Source organism: Budorcas taxicolor, chromosome 1 (assembly GCF_023091745.1).
Source record: "Budorcas taxicolor isolate Tak-1 chromosome 1, Takin1.1, whole genome shotgun sequence".
NCBI classification, from domain to species: domain Eukaryota; kingdom Metazoa; phylum Chordata; class Mammalia; order Artiodactyla; family Bovidae; genus Budorcas; species Budorcas taxicolor.
Window position 1 is genome coordinate 190,483,829 of NC_068910.1, and position 21,250 is coordinate 190,505,078.

At 36.1% G+C, this 21,250-nt stretch overlaps 1 protein-coding gene across 1 annotated transcript in view; it reads left to right on the forward strand.

Annotated features, from left to right (window-relative positions):
* The window catches only part of ATR (ATR serine/threonine kinase), a 105,473-nt gene that overhangs the window by 14,105 nt on the left and 70,118 nt on the right, over window positions 1–21,250 (forward strand). Inside the window, exons 5-17 of the mRNA XM_052645566.1 lie at window positions 682–860; window positions 1,756–1,947; window positions 2,955–3,145; window positions 3,611–3,763; window positions 4,404–4,596; window positions 4,824–5,086; window positions 6,821–7,011; window positions 7,104–7,204; window positions 7,395–7,566; window positions 8,198–8,368; window positions 10,122–10,316; window positions 11,496–11,681; window positions 20,473–20,565. Coding sequence (XP_052501526.1) covers window positions 682–860; window positions 1,756–1,947; window positions 2,955–3,145; window positions 3,611–3,763; window positions 4,404–4,596; window positions 4,824–5,086; window positions 6,821–7,011; window positions 7,104–7,204; window positions 7,395–7,566; window positions 8,198–8,368; window positions 10,122–10,316; window positions 11,496–11,681; window positions 20,473–20,565 — 2,280 coding nt within the window. The remainder of the gene's footprint in view (window positions 1–681; window positions 861–1,755; window positions 1,948–2,954; window positions 3,146–3,610; window positions 3,764–4,403; window positions 4,597–4,823; window positions 5,087–6,820; window positions 7,012–7,103; window positions 7,205–7,394; window positions 7,567–8,197; window positions 8,369–10,121; window positions 10,317–11,495; window positions 11,682–20,472; window positions 20,566–21,250) is intronic.

Genomic DNA, 21,250 nt, shown 5'->3' on the forward strand with positions numbered 1-21,250 from the left:
TTAATTTGGTTTCAGAAAGGTTTGTTCACTATGTTGGTAATGAATTGCCAATGGAGTAGAATGTTTTAGAGTTTGTGAAGAGTAAACATGTTTGTTGCATTACTAATTAAAAGGGGGCCAGGTATCAACTTCATTGCAAAAACTGAGCACTCACCTAGACTTTTTCTTTGTCAGGTTATAATCGATCACTTCTAGAAAATCTATGAGTATATAGTACTAATCATGCCAAATTATGTATGACTAGTTATGACTATTTTTTTTCTATTTGAACTGTGGGAGTGTGATACAATAGATATGCAATAAATTGATTAAATATTTTAGTTTATATATAATAATATTTTACTTTATCTGTAAATCTTGCTAGATTTGTTGTATAAAAGAAGTTAGTCATTTTCTTGTAGAATTTTTCTTTTGGTCAAGGGAAAACAGGTTATAGAAGGATTTGTCTTAGGCCTTCTAAAACTATAGAACCATAATTCTAGATATAAAGCTATATATGTGTCTATATATACACTGTGAAATAATTAGATTAACTTAGGTTTTTGTTTTGTTTGATGAGACTCTGAAAATAATTTACCTTCTTTGGAATCTTGATACCTAATGCATTTTTGCTATCTATGAATAATACATATAAACTTATTTTCTAAGAAATAGTTTTTAAAATTATTTTTGCTTTCTCAGTATTTGTTGGGCCCACTATATGCAGCCTTAAAAATGGAAAGTATGGAAATCATTGATGAAGTTCAGTGCCAAATTCAACAGGAAAACCTCAGCAGTAATAGCAATGGACTATCACCCAAAAGGCGTCGACTCAGCTCATCTTTAAACTCTTCCAAAAGAGCACCAAAACAGACCGAGGAGTATGACTTTCATTCAGTTTGTATTTAGCCACTTAATAGAACTTTAGTGACTTAAAAATCACCTTTATTTAAGTGCTTTGCCTTAAATACACCAAGAATATTTGTTCTTTCTATAAGTAGTCGAAGGAGTGCTTAAAAAGTCTAATAGTTCTTGTAGTCTATTTTAGTATAAAAAATTCCATGACTAAATATGGTTACTTGAAAGTCTTTACTTGCCTGATTTGACTTTTTAATACATTAAAAAAATCTCTGTGACTATACATCTATCAACAATTTAAAAAATGTTAGCAAATTATTTTTTTGGTAATGTAGCCAAAGAGTTCCCATATTTTAGCCAATTGTAAAAATTGTTATAAATTTCAGTAGTTGTAAGGATTTCCCTGGAGAAGGCAATGGCACCCCACTCCAGCACTCTTGCCTGGAAGATCCATGGACAGAGGAGCCTGGTAGGCGGCAGTCCATGGGGTCGCAAAGAGTCGGGCACGACTGAGCGACTTCACTTTCACTTTTCACTTGCATGCATTGGAGAAGGAAATGGCAACCCACTCCAGTGTTCTTGCCTGGAGAATTCCAGGGACGGGGGAGCCTGGTGGGCTGCCATCTGTGGGGTCGCACAGAGTCGGACACGACTGAAACGACTTAGCAGCGGCAGCAGCAGGGATTTCCCTGGTGGTCCAGTGATGAGGACTCAGTGCTTTCACTGCTGTGGCCTGGATTCACTTCCTGGTTGGGGAACTAAGATCCCGCAAGCCATATGGTATAGCAAAAAACAAACAAAATGCCAGTAGTTGCCATTACATGCTGTCTTTTGTTTAAAATATTTTTCATGTACAAGCAAGATTATATAAATTCATATGAATATGAATCTTTACACTCTGGTTATAATTAATTACAGAATTAAACATGTGGATATGAACAAAAAGAGCATATTATGGAGTGCACTGAAACAGAAGGCTGAGGACCTTCAAATTTTCCTTGAATCCAATAATGTGAAGAATCCTATTAGTGAGATTTTAGAAGGAGTTGCTGTCATTCTACAACTGACTGCTCTGTGTACTGTTCACTGTTCTCATCAAAACATGGACTGGTAAAAACAACTTGTATTTTCTGGGTGTAATACATTTGAATTTATTGTCTTGGAAGACCTCTTTATTCACTTGATTTTTGTGACCTTAGAACACAAAATTTTTCTGTGAAAGAGAAATTTGTTTTTTATTGAGCATCTGCTAAATGCCAGATACTGTGTTAAGTACTGTACATATCTTATTTAATCTTTACAATAATTCTCTGAAGTAAATGTTTTTATGTCCTCTTTACACATTCAAAATTGAGGCTCTTTTTTGTCTGAAGCCTGAACTAACTTTCTGGGGTGGAAAGGTAGAACATTTTTTTATACAACTCAAAATTCAGTGCTCTTTAAGCCAAATATTTCATCAAGAGAACTTTCCCCTTTGATAATAAAAGTAGGAATTTAAAACTCATTAGAGATATTTTTAGTTTAGCGTTAATATAGGTTAATTACTCTATCAGAAGAAATACAGTGTGAACCCTCTCTGAAGATTTAGTCTTATTTTTTACTGCCATGTTATAGACCATCACTCCTTGATAATTTTTTATATGATCATTTATTCCGTGTTTCCTGATTCACTCGTTGTTTTTCTTTTTTTTTTAATCTTTTAATTTTCCTGAGTCACTCTTCACTTGCTAATACAAAGTTATGAAGGAGATTAAAAAAGCTGTATTAATTCAGATTGCCTTAAATTTGGAATTTGAGATAACTTGAAGTAATAGCTAATTTGGGTAAAGTCTGCTTTTGTCCTATTATTAAGAAAGGGTTTACACAGCTATATCTTCTGTTATTTTAAAGCCTGGTGGTATCACATTTAAATAGCATAGATTAACTTTAATTACCAAATCCTGTGTGATTTAGACTGACATGAAGAGATTAAAATTAATTGATATGCATATTTACTTTGAATTGGTTTATAGTTTTAGGTTAGTTTTATACTCACAATTTCTTTTTGCTTACTACAATATTAGTTTTGACTATAATAAAATTCATTTTAATTGTCTTAAAAAATGTTTTAACTGCAGCTATAATTTCAAGGACTGTCAACAGAAGTGTAAGAAGAAACCTTCGGTAATGATAACTTGGATGTCTGTGGATTTTTACACAAAGGTGCTTAAGAGCTGTAGGACTTTGTTAGAATCTGTTCAGAAACCTGATCTGGAGACAATTATTGACAAAGTGGTAAAAATATATGATGCTTTGATGTATATTCAAGGTGAGTACAAAAAAGCAACGGATCAAAATAACCAGTAATCAGTATGAAAATAGGTTTTGTTTTTTGCCTAAGGCCTAAATGAACCAATGTTGGGAATGCCCAAAAGTTTATTTTTAATTTCAGTTCTGTTAAGCGTATCAGTAATATATAAGTTCTAAATTTATTTGTATAATACTTTTAGTATTCTTTTTCAGTCAGTAGAAATTATTTATAGCTTTTAAATTTTATTTTAAGAATATAAAGAATGCTACTAAAAATATAAATGCATATTTTCATAAAGTCACAGTTAATTCCTTTGGATTCGCAGACCTCAGAACATCATCTTTATGTTAAGAACCCCTGTTTATGAATGTTTATTGTAATTCCATTTGATGTGTAGAATGTCTTTTTTTAAATTGAAAGAAGACATAGCTAAATATGATTAAAGAAAAGATATCATTAATCACCTATTGTGTGTTTCTGTAGTAAACACTTCATTTGAAGATCATATCCTGGAAGATTTATGTGGAATGCTCTCACTTCCATGGATTTGTCTCCATTCTGATGATGACTCTTTAAAGTTGACCACGTTTGCCACCAGTCTTCTAACATTAAGCCAGAGGATTTCAGATAGCTACTGTAAGTGGTCACAAAATTCTATATGTGTGATTATAAAATAAGGTACATTTTTAAATAGTTCAAAAAGGAGTTAGACGTGTAGAAAGGGATAAATTGTAGGATTTATGCATCCTCAGCTCTATTCTGCCACATTGTTCTCCAAAGATGTCATTCCACATTACATTGCTGTTAGCAAAATATGAGTTCCTTTTGTTTCATATCTTTACCAGCACTTGGCATTATCAAATTTTAAATTTTTTGCTGTCTTAAAAAAGAGAGGGAATTCCTTGGCAGTATAGTGGTTAAGACTTTGTGCTTTCACTGTGGAGGGCCCAGGTTTGATCCCTAGTCAGGGAGCTAAAATGCCACAAGCTGAATGGTGTAGCCAAAAAAAAAAGTCAAAGATGTAACTACCTAAACAAATATATGTTTTTTTGCTATTTTCTGGGTGTTGTTTTCAGTTTGGATTTCCCTGTTACTAGTAAGATTATACATAGACCTTTTTTAGTGCATGTGCTTAATAAATGGAAAAGGAGTTTTTAATTAAATGCTGTATATATTTTAAATGTTATTTGACTTTACAATAAGGAATAAGTATGTATGTTGTGTGTATATAAAATAAACACTTAGAAATCTTGATTAATGGACTTAATTTTTTTAGCACCACAGGCCCAGTCACGATGTGTATTTCTTCTAACTCTGTTTCCAAGAAGAATACACCTTGAGTGGAGAACAGCAGTTTACAGCTGGGCCCTGCAGAGCTCTCATGAAGTAATCCGGACGAGCTGTATTAATGGATTCTTTATCTTACTGCAGCAGCAGAATCCTTATAACAGAGTTCCCAAGATTCTTGTGTATGTATTAATATTTTAATTTGAATATACAACTTGATTGAACAGATATCATATATACAAATTTATGTTTATTGCTGGATATATAGAACAAATGTTGCTTTTAGTTTTAGAATTAAAATTTTTTTGCTTCTATTCTTTGTTTAATCAGTACTTTTGCCCCAAATGAGGCAAGACTATTTAGACCACAAAATGAAACCAAAAGATTTAGTACTTTTTTTCCCCCCTAGAGATAAAGTCAAAGATGATTCTGACATTGTCAAAAAAGAATTTGCATCTGTACTTGGTCAGCTTGTCTGTACACTTCATGGCAAGTTTTATTTGACAAGTTCTTTAACAGAACCTCTCTCTGAATATGGGCATATTGACCTCTTATGTAAGAGCCTAAAAGTCGCTTCTCAACCTGAATGTTCATCTTCTCGACTAAAAGCTTCCGTTTGCAAGCCATTCCTTTTCCTACTGAAAAAAAAAACACCTAGCCCAGTGAAACTTGGTAAGTGGTTTGTTATGATTTATTTAATATTTTGAAACCTATTTAAGCTCCTTTAAAAAAAAACAAAAACAATGGTGGAGTTAGCCTGAAGCCTTAAAAAATTAGACTTGCTTGATAGATTCAGTGCTTATGTAATTATTTATAAACAGGATGTCTGATATTAGACTGTATCACAGAACTAACAAGGGAAGTAATTTTTAGAGTTTTAGAATGCTCTTGTGATTAGACACTGTAAGGGAAATACCTGTTGTTTAGTTCAATATTGTGAGGTTCAGTATCCTGTATCCTCTTTAGTGATCCCAGGGACCTTCTTAATGTGTCCCCTGCCACTGCTTTGGACCTTCAGAACTTCTAATAGTCCAATACTTTGCCCCCTGAGGAGTATAGATTATATCTTTACCACTTTACAATGGTAATGGTGTATGAATTTGTTGGGAGCATGAAATGTATACACATACTTGGATGATGGCTTGCTTTGGGTGGTTATTGTTATTGAGTCACTAAGTTGTGTCAGACTCTTTGCTACCCCATGGACTGCAGCATGCCAGAGTTCCCTGTCCACCACCAACTCCCAGAGCTTACTCAAACTGATGTCCATCAAGTCAGTGATGCCATCCAACCACCTCATCCTCTGTCGTCCTCATCTCCTCTTGCCTTCAATCTTTCCCAGCATCAGGGTCTTTTCCAGTGAGTAAGTTCTTCACATCAGGTAGACAAAGTATTGGAGTTTCAGCTTCAGCATCAGTCCTTCCAATGAATATTCAGGGCTGATTTCCTTTAGGATTGACTGGTTGGATCTCCTTACAATCCAAGAGACTCTCCGGCTCAATGGTAGAGAACCTATCTGCCAGAGCAGGAGGCATGGGTTCGATCCCTGGTTGGGGAAGAGTCCCTGGAGAAGAACATGGCAATCCACTCCAGTATTCTTGCCTGGAAAATCCTGTGGACAGAGGAGCCTGGTGGGCTACAGTCCATGGGGTCGCAAAAGAGCTCGACACGACTTAGTGACTAGACAACAAAAACAACAAGCTTTCCCGTTATTCACACTTCTTTAGATTATGGAAATGTGCTTTTAAGTCTATCCCAGTAATTTTAAAAATCTGACTGAGTAATCATTTTATAACTTTAAAAATTCTAGAGATTATTTTAGATTTAAATTATGTATAACTTTTACTAAAAAGCATAAAATAAATTTTTTTAGTATAAAAGATTATTTATTTATTTTTGCCTGTGCTGGATCTTTGTTGCTGCATGCCCTCTTTCTGTAGTTAAGGTGAGCAGGGCTATCCTTTGTTGAGGTGTGCAGGCTTCTCATTGTGGTGGCTTCTCTTGTTGTGGAGCACAGACTGTATAGGGCAGGCCTTAGAAGCTGTGGCTCACAGCTTGTAGAGCTCAAGCACAATAGTTGTAGTGCATTGGCATAGTTGCTCTGTGGCAAGTGAGGCCTTTCCTGACCAGGGATGGGACCCATGTCCCTTGTATTGGTAGGCAGATTCTTAACCATTGGACCACCAGTGAAACCCCTAAAGGAAATTTAAATTTGTAGGTATTAGTTTTTCAAGTATTCATTTTAATCCTCCACAGTTCTATATGCTTTACAAATTTAAACACAAAATATTGACTTTATAAGACAACTTAGCATTCTGTGTAGTGTATTATTTATTGGCAATATTTTTATAGTACAACTTTTTAATGTAATGTGTTAACTTAGGTATTATATGCTCTTGTTTTTAGCTTTCATAGAAAATCTGCATCATCTTTGTAAGCATCTTGATTTTAGAGAAGATGAAACAGATGTAAAAATGGTTCTTGGAACTTTATTAAATTTAATGGAAGATCCAGACAAGGATGTTAGAGTGGCTTTTAGTGGAAATATCAAGCATATATTGGAATCCTTGGATGCTGAGGATGGATTTATAAAAGAGGTTGATGACTTTTATTTAAAATTTTTATTTTTATGTATTTTCATAAACTTGGTTCTAAAAATTTCTTTAACTAGTTAATATTATTGTTCCAGCTTTTTGTCTTAAGGATGAAGGAAGCATATACACATGCTCAGATCTCAAGAAATAATGAATTGAAGGATACCTTGATTCTTACAACAGGGGATATTGGAAGGTAAGTTTGGCAGCTTTCATAGACTTCCATATTTATTTTGGCCATTCACCTTTTTTGTTTGCCTGCTGTTAGAAATGGTAATATGAGAGTTGTGATGTTATAGAGAGAAGTGTGGTAACAGTTTGCATTTATTTATAGATTTTTATTTTCAAGACATTGATAATAATTTTTTTTTTTTAAATAATTTTAGGGCAGCAAAAGGAGATTTGGTACCTTTTGCCCTCTTGCACTTATTGCATTGTTTATTATCCAAGTCAGCTTCTGTCTCTGGAGCAGCGTACACGGAAATTAGAGCGCTGGTTGCGGCTAAAAGTGTTAAACTGCAGCACTTTTTCAGCCAGTATAAGAAACCTATCTGTCAGGTGAGATTCAGCACTGGCCTTGACTTTAGGAAATAGCATTACTTTACTTTGCAAAAAGCTAAAAAAAGAACATATATATGTTTTACTTTTCTTGTTTTAAGAGAGATATTTCTTTTTTTAATGATGTATTTGGTTTATTTAAAAGACCCTACATCTTGTCATTTTTCTATTAGCATCCTAGTCTGAAAATGTAGGGCTATAAATGGGAGAGGGGAAAAAAATCATCTTCTAATAATTATTACTCTATTGTTAATCTATGAAGAGAAATCTTTTTTTTATTAGTGTTTCTTTTAGTGATAAACTTTTTTATGCTTTGATATTATGGATAAGGTACTTTGTTTTAAGAAAGGTTCACTCAAGAAAGGTTCATTCTGAAAAGTTGGGAAATGTTAAAATACAGGCTTTGCTCTGTGCTAGTGGTGTAATCCTTAAGAACATATTCCAGTTTAACTAAGCCTGTTTACTTCATCTATAGAAGGGTGTTTATATATACCTCATTAAGGTTGTTATAAAAACTAAATGAACTATTCAGGTAATATGTTTAGAACTCTGATACTGGCCTTTATGTTAGCCTAAAACATAATAGTTAAATGTTCTTCCTTGTGTGAAAACTAACATCATTTTGCTCTAGTTTTTGGTAGAATCCCTCCACTCCAGTCAGATGACGGCACTTCCTAGTACTCCATGCCAGAATGCTGAGATGCGAAAACAAGATGTGGCTCACCAGCGAGAAATGGCTTTAAATACCTTGTCTGAAATTGCCAATGTTTTTGACTTTCCTGATCTTAATCGTTTCCTTACTGTACGTTGCAAAGTATAGTTGACTTTATTGAGGTTTTCAGTTCCGTATTTTGTGTTTATTCCATTCTCTCTCTATTTTTTAAAAAAATCTGGCATTGTTTATTATCTGGCAAGTATAATGAGGACCATAGATTTTCAAATTTACATGTTATCTTTTGACTTTGATATGATGATATTACTTATGTTATAAAAGTGAAATATGTGTTGTTTTGAGTCATTGCTCTTTATGGTTAGCTATCTTGAAAAGTTAATACTAATTAATTAATGCTAATTAATTCCATTTACCAAGCATTTATGTCTTTAGTGCTATGATGGGTTTCGTTGGTAATGCAAAGTCTAATATGATCATATCTATCCCAAAGTAGTGGGAGTACAAAATAATGCTATAGATAACATGTGAATTCAGATAATGAAGTTTGTAGTATGTAGTGGTTTGGGAAGCCTTTGAAAAGTCATTAGTGGGGCTGAGGTTTCAAAGATGGATGGTGTAGGTTATCTTCTTATGTGTTCCCAAAGGCAAAGTTTATTATTATTAGTTAATAAATTATAATAATGATCTAGGCAAAATTTTTCCCTACAGTATTTCATATTTTAACAAAATTAAATTGTGTGTAAATTGGACAAATCTTAGAAGAAACTATGATACTATACTCTAAGGACCACAAAGATATTTTTAACCTTTTCATTTAGTAATTTCATCTGAGGGCCTCAAAGCAGAGGTTTACTGCAGCATTTTCCAAGTATCAAATAAACAAAACCCTGAGAAGAAACTTAAGTAGATAATAATTAGGTCATAAAATATTATGCACTGTAATACAATAATTATAAATACTTGGTAGAAACTACCTTATAATGTCCAGTCTTACTGGATTAAGTTGAAAGACATAACACAAATAAGGTGTAAGTACCTCTGAGGGTAGGGTTTGGGTCTTGTTTATTGTCATATCTTCTGTCCTATAATAGTCACTGACATGTAGTAGTTGTTCGTTAGATATGTGAATAAATGAAAGGCCAATTGTTTTATGTTTGGAATTTTATATATTATTTAAGAACAAGATCTTAAAGGAAATAGACCAAAATCAAAATAGATTTGTTGCCATGTTGGGATGACGGTGTATTAAAAAGGTTTTCTTTAATATTGTAGCATCAACTTTTTTTTTTTTACACTCAACGTATTTTATTTTATTTATTTATTTATTTTTAATGTTTATTTTTACTTTATTTTGCTTTACAATACTGTATTGGTTTTGCCATACATTGACATGAATCAGCCACAGGTGTACATGAGTTCCCAATCCTGAACCCCCCTCCCTCATCAACTTCTTAATTTGAAGAAGTTAAAATACTGTATTTATGGCTCCTTTTGTTTATTGTCTAAATACTAGTTAGATCAAATAATAAATCAAGCTTGAAACCTCTGCTTTAATTAAAAGCATGAATACATACTAATGAGAAATTATTTTCTTTGCTACTTGAACATTAGCTTCTTTATTTCTCTCTCCCCACCTCCAGTGTAAACTTCATACCATCAAGAACCTTGCCTATTTTTCACTGCTGTATCTGCAGTGCCTGTGCCATAGTAGATGCTCAGTACACGTCTGTTGAGTGAATAAGTGGTAAATCTGAATTCAGATATGTTGTAGGTGGACTCCAAATTTGGGTGGTATTTTTAATTATTTTTGTACATAGCTCATGTGAATATTTTATCACCTAGTCAAATATGCTTTTTGGTAATTGTAGTGTTTCTTTTTCAGAGAACATTACAAGTGTTGCTTCCTGACCTTGCTGCCAAAGCAAGCCCTGCAGCTTCTGCTCTCATTCGAACTTTAGGAAAACAATTAAATGTCAATCGTAGAGAGATTTTAATAAATAACTTCAAGTATATTTTTTCCCATTTGGTCTGTTCCTGTTCCAAGGATGAATTAGAACGTGCCCTTCATTATCTAAAGGTAATTGAATGTTTGTATATGCTTTACTCTTTTGTGTAAATTAGTATTATAGGAAAGCTATTGTGACATTCTTATGGAAGTAGAGTGAGTAGTTTATAATTTATCTTAGAGTAATATAAGTTCAAGTGGTACATAAATAAGTATTGTCCTGGGCCAAAGGAGAGTATTAAATAGAAGTATTCTTTTGTTATTTTTTTTTTTATTGTTTTATAGTGATGGTATGTGATAGTCATCCATTCATGGATCAGCTTCTCAACTAATTTCATTTTAGAATTTATTAATTGATTGGAACTATCAGTGACTAATGATAGATAATTATATCTGTCAGAAGAGGCAATATGCTTCAACTGTAGTATTATGACAGCATTGAATTTAGTTACTTCGTGCTCTGATTACAGTTTGGCCCACTTTCTTGCTAGTTTTCAAATTTAAAATTATAGCCTGTGCTGCAATTTTTGGTGTCGTAGTAGCAACAAAATCTGAGGAATAAGAGGCTACATGGGAACAAGAGAACCTGTCAGATATGCATATGTAACTATTGTTTTTCTCCAATGTTAATTTATTTCCTATATTTCATGATATGCCAGCTATGGATCTCTTTCTACGTGAGTCTTTTTGAGTATTGAGTGTATTTATTCATTTTGAGAAAGAAAATCTGTGTTATGAAAGTGGAATGGTAACAGCATTCCAATGCTTACATGTCGGAAACTTTGCTAAGCAATTTTTATGGATTATTTCACTTGCATAACTCCTCTCAGTTACCCAGTGAGATAAAGTACTATTATTTTTCCATTTTGTGGATGAGAAAGCTAAGGCAGAGAGAGGCAGAGCCACTAATTTGCCTCTCAGCGGTTATATTTCTTTGAATGTAATGACATTTTAAAACTTTATAAAAAACTATACTCCCTTTAAAAAATTTTATTTCAAAACAAAGTCTGATCACTTCTCTTTTTTACCTGTAGTCCATGCAAACCTACCAGGAAAAGTCAAGATTAGGATCGTTTTCCAATGCCTTTTTAAATATTATTAGTAATTCTTGTCACCTGATCCAGAGTTCATGATTAACTATAGCGTATTAAAATCAATTAAAAAAAAATAAAATCAATACACTTATTACCAAGATGTTACTATGGAGGAAAAAAGCAACTTTTTATTTTTTTTAATGTATCTCTCGGTTAGAATGAAACAGAAATTGAACTGGGGAGCCTGCTGAGACAAGATTTCCAAGGACTGCATAATGAATTATTGCTCCGTATTGGAGAACACTATCAACAGGTTTTCAATGGTTTGTCAATACTTGCCTCATTTGCATCTAGTGATGATCCATATCAAGGTCCAAGAGATATCACATCACCTGAACTTATGGTAAGAAATACATTATATGGGTTTTTTGGTTTGCTTTTTTCCTTTTTGTAGCTTTATGTAATTGAAAAAACAGGTGTTTTATATATTTTCCAAATGCTAGAGATTTATTTAAATTTTAAATTGGAATTTTTGTTTTGAAAAGACTGTTTATTTAAATTGCATGGTCACAGCATACATATCGAAATTGAAAATATACATTTTCAAATGATTTTAGATTTTATTTTTTCACTGGGTAAAGCTGTTTATTTTTCTTCACTACCTTTTAACTATGGATCAGAATACATTCATAGCTTTCCCCAGTGCCACTATCCCTTCCTTGGCACAACATACTAACTTTATCAGTTCTAAACTATATTTGAATTCTTTGTTGGGTTTAAGGCAGGTTAGAAAATATTCCTTTTTGTCTTTCCCTGTCTTAAATTTGTATCTGAAATCATCTTACTATTTTTTTCTTTTTATTGTCTTCATTCTTTGAAGATATTCAAAGTGCTATCAGCAAAATATCTTGAGAGGTTTCTGTCTTGGCTTTCTCATTTACCACCATTCTTTAGCTCATTCAACTCTGACTCTGAAATATTCTACTGAAATTTTCATCTTGTCAAGGTCAAAAATGATCTTCCTGCTATCAAATCCAGTGGTTGCTTCTCTTTTTCTGTCTTATTCGACTTTCACTGGTGTTCAGTACAGCTGACCATCCCTTCCTATTTGACATCTGTTACACCATATTTTCTTGATTTTCTTTTTGCTTCACTGTCCACTCATTCTTTATTTCTTAATTTATTTTGTTGAAGTATGGTTGATTTACAATGTTTGGTTAATTTCCATTGTGAAACACAGTGATTCAGTTCTACATATATATCTATTCTTTTTCATATTCCTTTCTGTTATGGTTTGTTACATGATACTGAATATAGTTCCCTGTGTTATACAGTAGGGCCTTGCTATTTATTTGTTCTATATATAATAGTTTGCATCTGCTAATCACAAACTCCCAATCCATCCCTCTCCCACTCCTGCAACCACAAGTCTGTTCTCTATGTCTGTGAATCTGTTTCTTTTCATAGATAAGTTCATTTGTGCCATATTTTAGATTCCATGTATAAGTGATAGCATATAGTATTTGTCTTTCTCTTTCTGACTCTCTAGGTTCACCCATGTTGCTGAAAATGGGATTATTTCATTCTTTTTATGGCTGAGTAGTATTCCACTTGGCTTCCCGGGTAGTTCAGCTGGTCAAGAATCCAATGTAGGAAACCCTGGTTCAATTCCTGGGTAGAAAGTTCCCCTGTAGAAGGACAGGCTACCCACTCCAGTATTCTTGGGCTTCCCTGGTGGCTCAGACAGTAAAGAATCTTCATGCAATGCAAGAGACTGGGTTGGATCCCTGGGTTGGGAAGATCCCCTGGAGGAGGGCATGGCAACCCACTCCAGCATTCTTGCCTGGAGAATCCTCATGGACGTAGGAGCCTGACAGGCTATAGTCCATAGCATAACAGAATCAGACATGACTGAGCGACTGAACACAGTATTCCATTGTATATACATATATATGTGTGTGTGTGTGTGTGTATAATATTCATTCATATATTCATTCATTGGTGATTGTCCACTCATTCTTAATTTGTACTTTATCTACTTATTCTCTATATGTTACATTCAGTACTATGTAATTGGGTCTTTTTCCTCTATAAATATTCACTCCTTAAATGACAGGGAATCTGAATTCCTCTGATCCTTTAATATGATTTATATTTTGATGATTTTATAATTGAAATTCTAGTCCAGAGCTCTCTTGAACTTTGGGCTTGTGGACTTAATGCAAGTTAGGTCCTGGCAGGAAATAGATGGCACACACGCAAATGTTTCATTGAAAATAATTTAATGAAGGGGCTATTTTCATTGACATAAGCAAGGTTAAGAGAACTAGCAGGGAGTGTTAAGAAACCCAAGACTAGAAACAGCAGAAAACACATGCTCCCCTTCCTCCTAGGCAAGAAAAAATGGTATCATCAGAGAGCTAGAACCATGGTGTTTGGGAAGGGCTATTGTCGTGGAGGAATATAACCACTGCCAGAAGCACCTCACAACCCAGATAGTGCAGGAAGTTATAAATATCACACTCTCTACTCCTGCCCTATGTTCCCCTGTTGGTGGCTCCACTTGACTGAATTTAGTAGGAAACCCAGAGGAAAAGAAATCTTGAGTGATGAAACCTGGTTGGCCTCCCAGGCACATCAGTGCAGTGCAGTTCAGTTCACTCACTCAATCGTGTCTGACTCTTTGCCACCCCATGGACTGCAGCACACCAGGCTTCCTTGTCTATCACCAACTCCTGGAGCTTGCTCAAACTCATGTCCATCAAGTCGGTGATGCCATCCAACCATCTCATCCTCTGTCATCCCCTTCTCCTGCCTTCAATATTTCCCAGCATCAGGGTATTTTCCAATGAATCAGTCCTTCACATCAGGTGGCCAAAGTATTGGAGTTTCAGCTTTAGCATCAGTCCTTGCAGTGAATATTCGGGACTGATTTCCTTTAGGATTGACTGCTTTGATCTCCTTGCAGTCCAGTTCAGTTCAGTCGCTCAGACATGTCCGACTCTTTGCGACCCTATGAATTGCAGCACGCCAGGCCTCCCTGTCCATCACCATCTCCCAGAGTTCACTCAAACTCACGTCCATCGAGTCAGTGATGCCATCCAGCCATCTCATCCTGGGTCGTCCCCTTCTCCTCCTGCCCCCAGTCCCTCCCAGCATCAGAGTCTTTTCCAATGAGTCAACTCTTCACATGAGGTGGCCAAAGTACTAGAGTTTCAGCTTTAGCATCATTCCTTCCAAAGAAATCCCAGGGTTGATCTCCTTGAGAATGGACTGGTTGAATCTCCTTGCAGTCCAAGGGACTCTCAAGAGTCTTCTCCAACACCACAGTTCAAAAGCGTCAATTCTTTGGTGTTCAACTTTATTTATAGTCCAAATCTCACATCCATATAGGACTACTGGAAAAACCATAGCTTTGACTAGGCGGACACTAAGCTTCCTCTCTACAGTGAGCTGGTGTACACTTTTCTTACCTCCTCATCCAACCTGGTAGCATGTGTGACCTAAAGATACATGAATTAGGTACCTCAGTGTCAAACAATGCAACTTTCTCCTGGAGTTGGAAAATATTCTAATTGCTGCTTCTCCCTAGCAATTAGCTGACAAAAGTCCACATAGTCAAAGTCAAAAATTATGTCTCTGCTTTTTAATATGTGATCTAGATTGGTCATAGCTTTTGTTCCAAGGAGCAAGCATCTTTTACTTTCATGGCTGCAGTCACCATCGGCAGTGATTTTGGAGCCCAAAAATACAAAGCTTCTCACTGTTTCCCCATCTGTTTGCCATGAAGTGATAAGATCGGATGCCATGATCTTTGTTTTCTGAATGTTGAGCTTTAAGCTCATTGTCTTCTTTCACTTTCATCAAGAGGCTCTTTAGTTCTTCCCTTTCTGCCATAAGAGTGGTGTCATCTATGTATCCGAGGCTATTGATATTTCTCCTGGCAATCTTGATTCCAGCTTGTGATTCATCCAGTCCAGCATTTCGCATTATGTATTCTGCATATAAGTAAATATGCAGGGTGACAATATACAGCCTTGACATACTCTTTTCCCAATTTGGAACCAGTCTGTCGTTCCATGTCTGGTTCTAACTGTTGCTTCTTGACCTGCATACATACTTCTCAGGAGGCAGGTCAGGTGGTTTGGTATTCCCATCTCTTTCAGAATTTTCCACAGTTTATTGTGATCACACAGTCAAAGGCTTTGGAGTAGTCAATAAAGCAGAAATAAATGTTTTTCTGGAACTCTCTTGCTTTTTCAATGATCCAGCGGATGTTGGCAATTTGATCTCTGGTTCCTCTGCCTTTTCTAAATCCAGCTTGAACATCTGGAAGTTCACCATTCACATACTGTTAAAGGCTGGCTTGGAGAATTACGAGCATTACTTTACTAGCTTGTGAGATGAGTGGAATTCTGTGGTAGTTTGAACGTTCTTTGGCATTGCCTTTCTTTGGAATTGGAATGAAAACTCACCTTTTCCAGTCCTGTGGCCACTGCTGAATTTTCCAAATTTGCTGGCATATTGAGTGCAGCACTTTCATAGCATCATCTTTTAGGATTTGAAATAACTCAACTAGAATTCCATCACCTCCACTAACTTTGTTTGTAGTGATTTTTCCTAAGGCCCACTTGACTTTGTGTTCCAGAATGTCTGGCTGTAGGTGAGTGGTCACACCATCATGATTATCTGTGTCGTGAAGATCTTTTTATATACTTTTTCTGTGTATTCTTGCCACCTCTTCTTAATATCTTCTGCTTCTGTTAGGCCCATACCATTTCTGTCCTGTATTGTGCTTATCTTTGCATGAAATGTTCCCTTGGTATCTCTAATTTTCTTGAAGAGATCTCTAGTCTTTCCCATTCTATTGTTTTCCTGTATATCTTTGCATTGATCACTGAGGAAGGCTTTCTTGACTCTCCTTGCTATTCTTTGGAACTCTGCATTCAGATGTGTATATTTTTCCTTTTCTCTTTTGCCTTTCACTTCTCTTCTTTTCTCAGCTATTTGTAAGGCCTCCTCAGACAACCATTTTGCATTTCTTTTTCTTGGGGATGGTCTTGATTACTGCCCCCTGTACAGTGCCATGAACCCCCATCTGTAGTTCTTCAGGCACTCTTTCTATCAGATCTAATCCCTTGAATCTATTTGTCACTTCTGCTGTATAGTCATAAGGAATTTGATTTAGGTCATATCTGAATGGTCTAGTGGTTTTCCCTACTTTCTTCAATTTAAGTTTGGATTTGGCAATAAGGAGCTCATGATCTGAGCCACCTTCAGTTCCCGGTCTTGTTTTTGCTGACTATATAGAGTTTCTGCATCTTTGGCTGCAAAGAATGTAATCAGTCTGATTTCAGTGTTGACCATCTGGTGATCTCCATGTGTAGTCTTCTCATGTGTTGTTGGAAGAGGGTGTTTGCTATGATCAGTGTGTTTTCTTGGCAAAACTCTGTTAGCCTTTGCCCTGCTTCATTTTGTATTCCAAGGCCAAATTTCCCTGTTACTCCAGTTGTCTCTTGACTTCCTCCTTTTGCATGCCAGTCCCCTCTGATGAAAAGAACATCTTTTTGGGGTGTCAGTTCTAGAAGGTCTTATAGGTCTTCAAGAACCGTTTAACTCCAGCTTTTTCAGCATTACTGTTTGGGGCATATACTTGGATTACTGTGATAGTGAATGGTTTGCCTTGGAAATAAACAGAGATAGGCAGGCCGAAAAGGACAGAGAATGGATCTGAGGATGAAGGAAATTGGCAAACCGAGACTGTCCAACTTCTTCTTTGTCATCTATATTTGCCTGTCTTTTAAACATCTCCAAACGAGTCCAAACATAACATTTCCATTGCCCAATGTTAGTCAGTCAGTCATGTCTGACTCTTTGTGATGCCATGGACTGTAGCCTGCCAGGCTCCTCTGTCCATGGAATTCTCCAGGCAAGAATAGTGGAGTGGTTTGCCACTGGTTCCCTTATCGAGGGGATCTTCCCGACCCAGGGATTGAATCTGGGTCTCCTGCCTTGCAGGCAGATTCTTTACCATCTGAGCCACTATGGAAGCCCAAATTATAAAAATCTGTATTTTCCTTCCCTAATTCTGTTCCTCTCATAGTCTTTACTTCTCAGGAAATGGTACCAATATCTACAGTATCTGTCCTCAGATACCAGTTCCTCAGATCAAAACCTGGAAGGCCTCCATTTCCTGTATCCTTTAAAATTAAGTATCAACAAGTCCTTTCAAGTCTGTCCCCCAAGTCTGTCTTTCCTTATCTGCAGCCACCACCCTTATACAAGTGACCATCATCTTTCTCCAGGACAACTGTGATCACTTCCTAATTATTCTCTCTTTTTGCTCTTTCTTTCCTACGTCTTTAATCAGTTACTTACACAGCATTTGAAGTACTCTTCTGACAGCTTAAACTCTTTCCCTTGGTTAAATTTCTTCTGGGATTTTCATTAATCTATAAGGCTCTACATGGTGCATACTTTTCCACCCTCACATATTGTGCAACTTTTATCTTCCTTTCTGCCTATGTTTCAGTATTGTTTGTATTTCTTAAAGATGTCAAGCTTTTTCCTCCTTCACAACCTTTACAGAAAATAGTCTCTTTACTTGAAATTTTCTCCTGGATGTTTCTCATTCTTTAGATCTCAGAGTTTCTTGATCATCCCATCTAAATTCCTAATCACTTCATCCCAGTTCTTCTGTCTCGTGTGACCATGTCTGTTTCTTTATAGCACTTATTGCAAACTTATTTACATACTTACTTATAAATGTTATCTTCTATCAGTCTCCCGTGTAAGCTAGTAGGGAGAAAGTGACTGCTTATCTTGTACACTTGCACCTGGCAGAGTATTCTAGACATACATAATAAATATTTGGTGAATGGCAGGTGAATGAACTATTTGTCTAAATGTAAGAGCTTTAAAATTAGAATGTTGACATAGATTATGTGAGTATCACCTATATCAACTTTTCATTTACGAATAAGCTGCTGCTGCTGCTGCTAAGTCGCTTCAGTGGTGTCCGACTCTGTGCGACCCCATAGACGACAGCCTACCAGGCTCCCCCGTCCCTGGGATTCTCCAGGCAAGAACACTGGAGCGGGTTGCTATTTCCTTCTCCAGTGCATGAAAGTGAAAAGTGAAAGTGAAGTTGCTCAGTCCTGTCTGACTCCTAGCAACCCCATGGACTGCAGCCTACCAGGCTCCTCTGTCCATGGACTGGAGTGGGGTGCCATTGCCTTCTCCCTAAGAATGAGATAGAACCTTGCAATTAGTGAATTATGACATATTAAACTTGAGTCTTAATCCAAATTGGAAGTTTGTAAATTAAGTGCAGTTTTAGGCTTTGGTAAACATGATTCTCTGTGCTCTGCAAGAGAAAAAAGTTTATCCCAGCGTCTAATCTGGAAAATGTGTTGGACACTAAGCTTCCTCTACAGTGAACTAGTGTGCACCTTTCTTACCTCCTCACCCAACCTGGTAGCGTGTGTGACCTAAAGATACTTGAATTAGGTACTTCAGTGTCAAACAATGCAACTTTTTCCTGGAGTTGGAAAATATCCTAACTGCTGCTTCTCCCCGGCTTCCCTCCTTGTTTTTGGTCCCTTTTCTTGCCTATATGTGAAGTTTTTTTTTGTTTTTTTTTAATCACACCCACCTTCATTGTGTTTATTGTGGAAGCTTAAACATGCACATTACTCATGTCCTTGTCGTAACTAATTTTGTTAAAGATTTTTTTCTTTAATTTTGTTTATTTATTTTTGGCTCTGCTGGGTCTTTGTCGCTGTGCAGGCTTTTCTCTAGTTGTGGTGACTGGAAGCTTTTCTTTGATGTGGTGTGCTGGCCTCTCATTGCAGTGGCTTCTCTTGTTGCAGAGCACAGGCAGTCAGGATTCAGTAATTACAGCACGTGGGCTCAGTAGTTGTGATTCCTGGGCTCTAGAGCACAGGCTCAGTAGTTTTGGTTCACAAGCCTAGTTGCTCCACAGCATGTGAGATTTTCCTGGACCAGGGATTGAATCCTTGTCTCCTGTACTGACAGATGAATTCTTTACCACCGAGCCACCAGGGAATCCCCCTGTTGAAGACTTTTATAGAGAGGAAAATTCTTCTTTGCAGAGTACTCACAGTCCCAGTTTGTAATAATGTTAAGATTTATTTAACATTTGCTGTATTCCAAGTATTTAATACATATTATCTTATTTAATCTCTACAGCAGCGTTACGCAGTTGATACTTTCATTGTTCCCATCTTATAGACTCAGAAGAGCTGAGTAACTCATCCAACATGATAAACTAGGAAGTTTTAAAATTGGGATTTGCACCCAGGTTTGGCTGACTTAAAGTCCATACCCTGTCCTCTACTCCCTTCTTTCAAGAAAGAGTTAACCCTGTCCACTTCAGGAGACTCAAAATGCCATAATTAGTGATACCTAACTTGTAGCTGTTGATGCCCAAGGTTTGTAGCCCTTTTACTATTTCCTCAGGGGATATTGACTGCTATGGCAGACCATTATTCTGGCAGGGTGCGTGTGCATGCATGCTAAGTTGCTTCAGTTGTGTCTGACTCTTTGTGACCCTTTAGACTGTAGTTCACCAGCCTCCTCTGCTGGGATTCTGCAGGCAAGAATACTGGAATGGGTTGCCATTTCCTCCTCCAGGGTATCTTCCCGACCCAGGGATCAAACCTGTATCTCTATGTCTGTTGCATTGGCAGGCAGGTTCTCTACCATTAGTGGCACCTGGGAAAAGCCCCTCTGGCAGAGTACCTGTTTCTTGTTCAAGTAACTTTTCTTCCCCACGTTAACTCTAAATGCTCTAAATAAGGACATTCACTAGCTTTTTTCTATTCTTCTCCTTAAGATGAATATCCTCACCACTCTAGATCCTGACATGAGTCAGATCCTGAGGATTCTATCATAGCTCAACTCTAATTCAAAGGCTTATGATTTTCTCACAGTACAGAACTATTTAATCATATATTATCATAATAATTGTGAATCAGTTTTATTAATTTTTGAAGTATTACATGTGAAAATATATGCTTTGGGAGAAACGTAATTCTGCAAGTGGTTATTTCCAGTATTCTAATGTAGTTAGATAAAACAGAAATGATTTTAAGTAAATGGTTGACTTATGAAATTTGGTTTGTATGAAACTATGTAATACCTTTTTTATGTGTTGGTTTTTTTCCCCTTAGGCTGATTATTTGCAACCCAAGTTGTTGGGCATTTTGGCTTTTTTCAATATGCAGTTACTAAGCTCCAGTGTTGGCATTGAAGATAAGAAAATGGTAGGTGATGATAGTTGGTTACAAAGGGCCAGAACAGAATTCATATAGAATATGTAGGAGACATCTGCTTCTAGCTGCAAACATTCAAAGAAAAAAAATTATCAAACATAATATTCTGTATTCCTGAACAACTCACATATGCTTTTGAGGAATCTGAAAAGAAAATGTTATCATTTACTGTTCTTTTGTTTATAAGGGACAGAAAACTCACCCAAACTGGCTTGAAGGAATTTGTTGCCTATGTAACTAAAAGTATAAAGATAATACATAGCTTCTGGCATAACTTGATTTTGGATATTGTATTCTCAGAATTAATCACTTAGCTCAAATTTCCTTGGATTAGCTCTAACTTAAGTGCCAGGTAATGGTCTCAGCAGCTTTAGGCTCACATCATCACAACACGTAGGTCAATGGGAAAAAAAGAGACCGGCGCTCCCTGACAGCGCAAACAAAAGTTGCTTTATTAAATTCATTAACCCAAGTTGGTCTCATGTGAGTCATGTCCCATTGTGTTTTTGAATACCAGAAGTGTTGGGCTATAGAAAGTAAAGTAACTTCTGTATTTGTCTGTATATATTTAAACACATTTGGCATAGTGTAGTTTCATTATGATTGCAAACAAATGGAAATTTTTGTCTGTAGTTTGGGATAGTATTTTAGATACTGATTAAATTTTCCTTTTTAT